The sequence below is a fragment of the Papaver somniferum genome, chromosome 1 (assembly GCF_003573695.1).
Source record: "Papaver somniferum cultivar HN1 chromosome 1, ASM357369v1, whole genome shotgun sequence".
Classification (NCBI taxonomy): Eukaryota; Viridiplantae; Streptophyta; class Magnoliopsida; order Ranunculales; family Papaveraceae; genus Papaver; species Papaver somniferum.
In genome coordinates, this window is record NC_039358.1 from 212,942,971 (window position 1) to 212,952,579 (window position 9,609).

Sequence of the window (9,609 nt, forward strand, 5' to 3'; positions counted from 1 at the left end):
AAGCTCCATTAAAGCTCTGGTTCGGTTGCCTGTGATTTTGAACTTATTAACCGAACTGCATTTGCAGAAAGTTCGGTTACATGTTCTTCATATGATATAACCGAACTTTGTTGACCTGGTTGAAATGTTTTGTTACAATTTTGATTTCGAAGATATTTTAGGCCATTTATAGCAACATTCACTAAGTTACAAGCATACTTCGGTACCCAGAGGATGTTTTTTCTCCATATTCACCCATCTCAAAATAAAAAAATTCTCCATCTTATTCTTCTTCAATTACTTTTGTCACTCAATAATTCTACTTCAATAAATAAAAAAACATCTATTAATTTAACCTTAATCAATGATTAATCACACTAACTAATCATTATACAAAAATAATCAGAGGGTAATTTTGGTATTAATATAAATATGTAGATCCTAGATTTACTTCTAATGTCTTATGGTCCCCAAAAAAATGCTCGTCCCCAAAAAACCAATCTTTTTTGTTTTGTTTTGATCAGAACCTAGTTTGAACCAGTTGTTGATATAATACAGGTCCAAGAGCCTAGGCAAAGATAGCAATGGAAGTTTCATAGGTTATGGAATTGCTAGAAATCAATACCCCCTCCGTTTCAGGAAAAATGATATTTTTACTTGACCTATTTTCAGATAAAAATGAAAGCTGATAGTATCACTTTTCCTGAAATGGAGATGCTATTATGGGGGAATTCATAGAATTTTTTTGAGAAGAAGTTAGTGTTTGCATGGTAAAAATACTTCTACCCCAAATACGAATTTGATGATGATTTTGTTGAAGATCGATCCGCTTCTTTAATCTCCAATAGAACAGTATGGGGGGAGGGGTACCTGCCAAAAACCCTCCGATGTTTAAGTTAGTTTAAGTTTTTCACAAATAATTTTTTGGGGAAGATTGCATACCTTTTGGGGTTGTGAACCCCAGTATTTATATGGTGCCAATTTACGTTTTACTCGAGTGAAACGTCTTCACATGCCCTGCATGCCTCCTCAATCATAAATAATATTGATTTTTCTTGGGCTTTTTACAGATTTGGGCCTGTTTTTTTATGGTTTACAGAACTATATCACTTTTTTTTTTTATTTCTTACAAATCTAGGCAAATTTTGACCAAAAATGATGGATGGAAAGTTAACTACCGTTATTTGCCACCTAATCATACTTTACTTTCCCAGTTTAAAAGACGTTTCAGTCCCTCAAACTACCCATCTAAGATCAAGACACAGATTTCATTTCAAAGCAAATGGCCAAGGTCTTGTTTATAGAGTACACGTGTAACAGATCTAGCCACAGAAAACGAGACTAGAATTGGTCATATTCCAAGTTCATAGTTCAGACTCTGCCACTGACCACTTTCCATTCTCCGTGACCATCTCAGCTTCTGTCCATCTGAACACCTTCTTCCACTAATTGCCACAATTTCCTCTCGATTCACAGCCATATAACAATGACAACATCACTTGGTTTGAACACCTTCTTCCACTAATTTCCACAACACCTCTCAATTCACAGCCATACAACAATGGAAGCATCACCTGTTCGTCTTCCCTGTATATCCATAAACCTTCTTCAGTTACAAAGCTCATGGAGCTAATACCTCGTTGTTCAACAGTTTACATTAAGAACCAATCACTCTTGTAAACAGATCCATCTCCACTGTCTCATGCGTCATCAACACCCATCTGTTCTCAAGCCTTGTAACGCCTTCAATAAGCATAATCTGTCTCATAGTCATTTTAACATCCATTACTTACACGGAAGCTTTATGTCCTATCATTTCTTTGAACCTCTGAAGCAGTATCCACACAGCCACCCTTTCTTGCAATCATTTTCATTAGCCCCATATTGCATTTGAGATTCATTCTTCTTTCATGTATACACGACCATGGCGACTGCAGACTACCCATACAACCACCATCCAACCAAACCAATCTGAAAATGCAAAACCCATGATAATCCCTTGATACGAATCACTAACTCAACCGATGTTTCTCGGCCACCTTATTGCTGTCTATTGCTATCAGAAACCAAAACCCCCAAGATTTGCACTACAACCACTAAAACCAACACCATTCTGAGAATATTAAACCCACTCATGAGTACTTCATCCATCTAATTCCTCTCAAATATCGATGATTAGCATCATAAATCAACAATGAAATTGGATTAAAACCCATCACAGAAATTCCTAGAAAAAAACATGAACAATTTTATTTACAGACAAACCCTAGAAACTATCATCACAAAAAACCATACAAAAAAACCCAATCCATTTAACATGCTTGCAATCATTAACCACCAGACAAATCAAAATAAATAGTGGGTTATTCACGATTTACCTTTCATCTGCAAAATGATGTCATTTTCTTCTTGCCATCAAAACCACGACTAAATCTTCAATCTCTGGTAAATAATCACGATTAACCTTGATTTGCAGAAAAACCCATAGCTTATCTCTCGATTTCTGATGAATAAATCCTTGATTTATAAGAAGCAGAGAGTAGATGAAGAAAAAGAACGGAAGAATGAGAAAAGATTCTCCATTCTGCTATCTAACCATTTCCACGTGGGGCGACAATTTATTTGGCCTATCCATCATGGTCGTTCATATTTCTACTACACATCCAGATCTTTTATTAGTGACGCATAACCACACACGTGGGGAGATATTTACTATGTTACATACACACGTATTGAAGGGCATAATTGTAATCTCAGCATATCCATGAGATATCACTATACGAGATGTTGAAGTGATATTGACCCGTCAACGCGATAAATTGACTAGGATAACAAAAGTGGATGGAATCCGTTTAGTAGGCCTTACATTTGTAAAAAAAAAAAAAAAAGGGCCTAGAAATGAAAACGAGGTTCCAGAACAGGCCTATTTCTGTATATATATTGCATTTTTCTTTAATTTAGAGATGAGCATCAATTGCCATAACTGGCCCTGCATGCCTCTTCCAATAACTTGCCCTTGCATGCCTCCTGGCAATAAATGGGTCAACAAACCTTCTAGACATTTCCAGAATCTTCCTTTAGGTTTTATGGAATTCAGCTAAGTAAAAGGATACAAACCAAGCCCATGAATTAGGCCAATTCTAAAAGCATCTGTGAGTTAAAGGATTGACTCGGCTGAACTCAGTGAGTCGACTCCACTCAACATGTGGGCGTAAATAACCTTCAGTATACAAGATTTGGGCGTAAAAAGACCGGAACTATGTAGCTAAGTTACTACGCAGCACTGAATCGGGACTATGGAGCTAACTTGCAATGCGACGCACAGGATCAGAGTTGCTGTCGGAAAGAAGTGTCCGGATGGCTGTCGCTGCACGGGAACATGTTCGAACTGAGGTGGCCGGCGGCGGCAATCTGCTACTATCTCCGGCACAAACGTTGCCCGAGAAGATGACGATTATGTGGTGATGACGTCATGCTGACGCTGGAGAGTGACGTCACGCTGATGCATTTAACGGCATTAGCTGACACTGTTAAACTTAGCGGAATATTCTGAGAATATTCTGACGGCGTCACTAACAATAACGGAATATTCCTTGTTAACGGAATCCGCTGACGGCGTTAGTAACTGCTGATGTCAGTGACTACTTTGCTGCTGACTGAATCTCTGTGTTGACATGGCAGCCTCTGATTGGACGAGGCTGCCGAGGAGACAATGGTGACGTGGCATTTATTGATGACGTGTCATTTTTCAACGGGTATTTCACTGACTTGGCATGGTGACGTGTCTCTCATTGCTGACGTGACTGTTATTGATTGGCCACTGTTGTTATTGACATGACAGCTGACGTGTTAACAAGGATGTGCCACCCCCTAACCTGATTTGGGCCTTTCCATATCGGCTTTGATGTAATTGTGTTCAGTGTGGCCTAGTTAGCCATTTTAGGCTTGTTTGCACATGGGCTTGCACATAGAGTGCTTTTTGGGCCCAATTTGCCTACGCTTGGCTAACATGAGGTGCTTTTTAGGCCTAAGTTAGCCCATTTTTGGTGTAAAATATTAGGGGTACAAACATCGCCCCCTTTTAATCCCTGACCTGTTATGGGTTAAGAAGTTCGGGTTCCCCAATTCTACTGAATTTGCATTTTTCTGGAGTGTTGCACAACCGCCCCCAAGCGCGTTGTTCGGAGTGTTATGCAACTCGTCCCCATTAATGTAATGATTGTGCCAGAGTGTCATATATCTCCCCCTCCCCCCAAATGGTTGAGGTGACATATAACTCGCCCCCAATATGTTGTGGTGTCATGCTGCTCAATGCTCGCGCAAGGGTGCACTTCACTGCTACATTTTTCTCGCGCGTGGAATGAAAAGTTGAGTTTTTCTGCTATCTTGAATCCGCGCAGGGGGACAATCCTACTATTCAAGATGCGCGCAGAGTCGAGATGTGTACATTTTCACATGCCTAGACATGTGAATAATGTTCGCCACATTTGTTGATGTCCCATATGATGGGGATACGATGGGAATAGGGAAAAATTCTCGAACTATGCATTCACCCTATCTGCGAGGTGTCAGAGTCGTTGCTGACAGTAGACTCGAACTGTACTGTTTTTGCCTTTTATGGCTGACTGCGGGTTTGAACGTCCGCAACAGCTTATAATTAAACACGAAATTTTTTGATAAAGTGTGGAATACCAAAATAATATTGAATTAAATTTCTAAATAAAAATAATAAGATAAGTACATATTGCTTGACAACAGCTGCCTCGTTAAAACCTTTGTGTGGAAAACCAAGTGGGATAAAACCATCATAAAGGAAAAAGAGTGCAGCACAGCAGGGTTTGAAATTAATCTATGCGAATTTACCTAATGATAAAACTTCTTCAAGTGGAAATAATTCCATGGATTCCACGGTTTTGAATCTTGAGTACCATCGAGGTTCCTCAAGTAGTAGGATCCACGAGATGTTGGCCTGTCCACTATGTATGGACCAGTTTGCTCCGAGCTTCCCACAGTTTGGTTCCATTGTGGCTGCTCGGGTTTTCTTCAAGACATATTCCCCTGGTTTGAATGATCGCTCTCTGACTTTACGATCATAGCTCAGCTTGATTGCCTGTTGGTATCGGACCAACTGCTGTAAGGCTGTTTCTCTTTTTTCTTCTAGCAACTCTTTATCCAAAGCCAGTATGCTGTCGTTTTTCCCAGATTTGATAGCACGAGTTTTGGTAGTCTTGAGATGTACCTCGGTGGGTATGACTTCCTCTGTCCCATAAGCCAGTGTAAATTGTGAAAATCCAGTTTGGGGTTGTTCAATAGGACCATAAGACTCCAGGGATTTATTCTGTCCAATTTCCCTTCGCCTTTTCCAGACTTTTCTTGAGATTGTCCATAATAACGCGATTGGTTGCTTCCACCTGCCCATTGCTCTGAGCATAGTACGGAGATAAGAAATTGTGGCGAATATTCAGGTTCTTGCAAAAGTCTTTGATCACCCCAGAATCGATCTGCTTCCCATTGTCTGATATTATCGCGTCTGGGATTCCAAATCTGCAGACAATATTCTCCCATATGAACCTTTTCACATCATGTCTGGTAACGGGTACCAGTGCCACTGCTTCGACCCATTTGGTGAAATAATCAGTAACGGCTAGTACGAATTCAACGCCTCCAGGAGCTTTGGGAAGTGGTCCGATGATGTCTAGTCCCCACATAGAGAATGGCCAGGGACTAAAAACTGGATGCAATTCGTTGGCGGGCCTTTTGGGAACTGAAGCGTGCTCTTGGCATGGCACGCATTTCTGTGCGTATTCTTTAGCATCTTTCTGCATGTATGGAAAGAAGTATCCCTGGGCAAGTATCATGTGCGTAAGACTGCGCCCTCCAGAATGGTTGCCACATATTCCTTCATGAGCCTCCGCTAATATCTGTTTCCCTTCTTCTGCTGATATGCACCGTAAAAATGGCTCCAAAGCTACAGGTTTGCGGTACAACTGTCCCTCGATCATTGAATATCTCCAAGCATTCTTCTTCACTTTTTTAGCGAAATGCTCATCTTCTGAGAGTTCACTGGTTGTCAAATACCGAACATAAGGTTGACGCCAGTCCGAAGTATTTTCAGCAGGACTGCTTGAATCATCTATCACTGGACGGTCAACATCCATATTGCTGTCAACGTTCTCGGTATCTCCCTGTGCTGATATAGTTTCCCTCTCGCCCCCACTAGCGTGTTCGAGAGCCGGAACAAAGTGGATGTCGAAGATGCTATGTAACTCTTGGAAATCCACTACAACGAAGCGGGTGGTATCAGTTTCGACTGTGGAAGAAAGATATGCTAAAGCATCTGCGTGTCTGTTTTCCAGCCGTGGTCGCTGCCCAATAGAGAACTGGTCGAATTCATTTTCCAGCTCTCTCATATGATCCAAATATAGGGCCATCCTCTCTTCCTTGGCTCTATAGGTCCCCAGAAACTGGTTAACTACTAGCATGGAATCAGTTACCAACTTCACGTTCTTCGCATCTAACTGTTTGACAGCCTTTAAACCGATAATTGCAGCGTCATATTAAGCTTCATTGTTTGATGCTTGAAAACCCATCCTGGTCGCTTTCTCGATCCTCGAACCTTCGGGAGTAAGGATGACACATCCAACTCCTGCTCCACCAACATTTGATGACCCATCAGTAAATACGGTCCATAATGGTTCAGGTGTATCAACCTCCATTGCGGACTCGCTCCCAGTCTGATCAGTGGATGACTCTATGTGTTTGAAAAACTCCTCTTCTTCTCCAGAAACCGTTTCTATATCGTCCACAGGAAAATCTGCTAGCAGTGTAACCAGTGCGTGTCTTTTCTCTACAGTTCTGGTTTCGTACTTGATCTCATATGCCCCCAGGAAATTTGATCATATGGCTAGTCGGCTGGAATCATCAGCACGTTTCAGGATTCTCTTTAGCAGGTATTCCGAGGAGACTATGATCTACTTGCCTTGGAAATAAGGCTTGAGGCGATGAGATGCATGCAAAAGTGCAAGCGATATCTTCTCAATTTTCTTGTACTGTGTTTCCGCCCCCGTCAGAGATTTACTGACGAATTAAAAAGGCTTTTCATGTGGATCCGTAACAAATAGCACTGCACTTACCGAGTTCTCCGTTGCAGCCAAAATAAACTCCGATAGGTTGTCCAGGTTTTGGACTCACCAAAACTGGAGGAGTTGACAAATACTGTTTGATCTTGTCGAAAGCTTTTTCGCACTCATCCGTCCAACCAAAATTCACTGTTTTTTTCAATAGGTCAAAGAATGGTTTGAATCGATCCGAAGAGCGTGAAATGGAACGATTTAAAGCTGCTAATCGTCCCGCTAGCTTCTGGACCTCCTTCTTCGTTCTTGGGGATGGTATCTCTCTGATGGCTCTGATTTGCTCCGGATTCGCCGTGATTCCTCTTTGCGTCATCAAGTATCCAAGGAGCTTTCCCGACGACAGCCCGAATGAACACTTTGTTGGATTGAGCTTCATACGATATTGCCTCAAGATATCGAACGTCTTCTGCAGATTAAGAAAATGCGACTGCTTTTGTTCAGATTTCACTATCATATCGTCGATATACACTTCCATCGACTTCCCAATCAGATCCTTGAACATATGGTCTACCAAATGCTGGTATGTGATATTAATTTTGATTGTTGTTGTAGTAATGAGGTTCAAACTCTCGGACTTGTGAAGATTAAATTTAAAGATTTAATAAAATTATATACAAAAATATTAACAAAGTGGGTGAGAGGTAACCAAGACACTAGAATCCACTATTACACATGAATGATGTCAAATATTTCATAACTTTAATTATCCTTTTAATCCTTTATTTCTTAATCCACAAATAATCAAACATATTCTCAAAAATTAATTGTATCCCTTAAGCATAGATTATCTAACCAAAGCATAACCTATCTAATTGAATCACAACTAATGAAGAAAATTATGTAAACTTTTAAGAACTCTGCAAAAGCAGTGATTGAGTGAATTATAATTAAATACTAGAGAAAATGAAATAGTTACCCATTGTTCATGTGTGACTAGCTTCGTTTATTGCCTTGGTTACGAGAGAATTAGCCGCTCATCATGTTGGAAACACGCTCAAAAGTTGATTTCATTTATGCTCAAAGGGTTACAAATGATGAATAAGGGAGAATTATAATAAAAATCGGGTTTGCAATACTTAAAAATGTTGCAAAAGCCGTTACAAAGAGCCGTTACTGTATTGTTGCGTTTTTTAAGTCTGTCTCTGATCTGCGACCCACAGTATGAGTCGCTGTCACTGTTCAAAAACGACTGCTGGTGCAGGTCCGTTCTTCGTGTTCTTCAGTGTTCTTCAATGGCAGCAGCAGCAGCAGGTGGTCTCTCTGCAAATTCGATTTTTTTACTCTGTGGTCCTCTAAACTTCTCCCAATCTCTCCTCTCCGATTCTCTATGACCCCCTCAACATATTTATACTCCTTAGCCCCATTTAATTACGCAAAAATTCTCAATATTCTTCATTAAACTCGGCAGTTAAAGAAAATATTTTCCGGATATTTTTTCTTCATCCGAGCATCTGCAGCTGTCCAACCTTCCTTATTTTCCTTCTACACGGTCCAGAGTGTTGCTAGAGTCATCATACACGAGCAAAACACGCATAAATCTTCAAAAACTCGTGAATTATTCTTCTCATGCACGGGCTGCCCTGTTTTCCTGTCACGGATTTTCCAGCCAATTTTGATCGAAACAAACACCCATACCAGCTTTGTGAGGACATATCACAACTACCCATTAAGTTTCATCCCTTTAGTCTACCTAGAAATCCTTCAAATTTCGATCGAAAAATTCACCAGAGAGCTGCTCTTTTTTCCCGCCAATTTTTAAGTTCAAACGAAGAAGGTGGTGTCCCCCTAACCAGATGTGGGATGCGAATAACATATGCATGTTTTGGGGGTGACCTGTGGTGCCCCTTAGTAATTGAGGTGCCCCTTAGTAATTGAGGTGCCCCTTAACCAAATCTGGGCTCCGTATAGCAAGTGTCCTCCGGGGTGTTCCGAGTGATTTTTCGAGCCGATTTTTCCAACAATATTTATTTTCCAAAAATACCTAAAAATACACAAAACACCATAATAAGGACGAAAACGAGTACTAACAATACGAAACATTGAGGACAATTTAGGCACATAAATGCGTCTATCAGTAGGTCTCCCCTGCGTTCTTTAGCCCGAACGACATTAGAGTATAGCAATAAACTTCTCTATCAGTCACAAACGCAGTATGCTCTTGATCTTCCTCGAACAAAGGTATTTGGTTATACCCTGAAAAACCGTCCATGAATGACAGTCTCCCATACCCTGAGGTTGCGTCCACCAAATCTCTTATCTGTGGCAGCGGGTACGGATCACTCGGACATTCTTTATTCAAATCAGTAAAATCGTTACATACACGAATTTTACCATTTTTCTTTGGAACGGGTACGACATTTGACAGCCAGCGAGGATACTGCACTGGTTAAATAAAGCCTGCTTCCAACAGTTTTTCGACTTCCGCAGTAACTCCATCTTTTTTGCTTTGCGTCATATTCCTGATTTTATGAAGAATTGGATGGAACTTATCTTCGAT

The 9,609-nt window shown here is 40.7% G+C and overlaps 1 protein-coding gene and 1 long non-coding RNA gene across 2 annotated transcripts; both read right to left on the minus strand.

The window, feature by feature from the left end:
* Positions 1 to 1,060: 1,060 nt before the first annotated feature.
* On the minus strand, positions 1,061 to 2,583 carry LOC113315293. The gene is made up of 2 exons (XR_003342914.1): positions 2,358 to 2,583; positions 1,061 to 2,206 (listed from the first exon to the last, which is right to left on the minus strand). It is a non-coding gene; the product is annotated as an uncharacterized LOC113315293 (long non-coding RNA).
* Positions 2,584 to 4,828: 2,245 nt separating this feature from the next.
* LOC113359787 lies at positions 4,829 to 6,410 on the minus strand. The gene is made up of 2 exons (XM_026603370.1): positions 5,551 to 6,410; positions 4,829 to 5,402 (listed from the first exon to the last, which is right to left on the minus strand). Exons 1-2 carry the CDS (start codon positions 6,408 to 6,410, stop codon positions 4,829 to 4,831), a joined length of 1,434 nt encoding a protein of 477 aa, XP_026459155.1.
* Between the last annotated feature and the right edge of the window lie 3,199 nt (positions 6,411 to 9,609).

Excerpts from the sequence above, each read along its gene's own strand:
- LOC113359787 (XM_026603370.1), bottom strand. The coding sequence starts at position 6,410 with ATGGCCCTATATTTGGATCATATGAGAGAGCTGGAAAATGAATTCGAC. Across the intron at positions 5,403-5,550 it reads ACCAGACATGATGTGAAAAG|AGCAATGGGCAGGTGGAAGC; the intron begins GTTCATATGGGA and ends TACTATGCTCAG.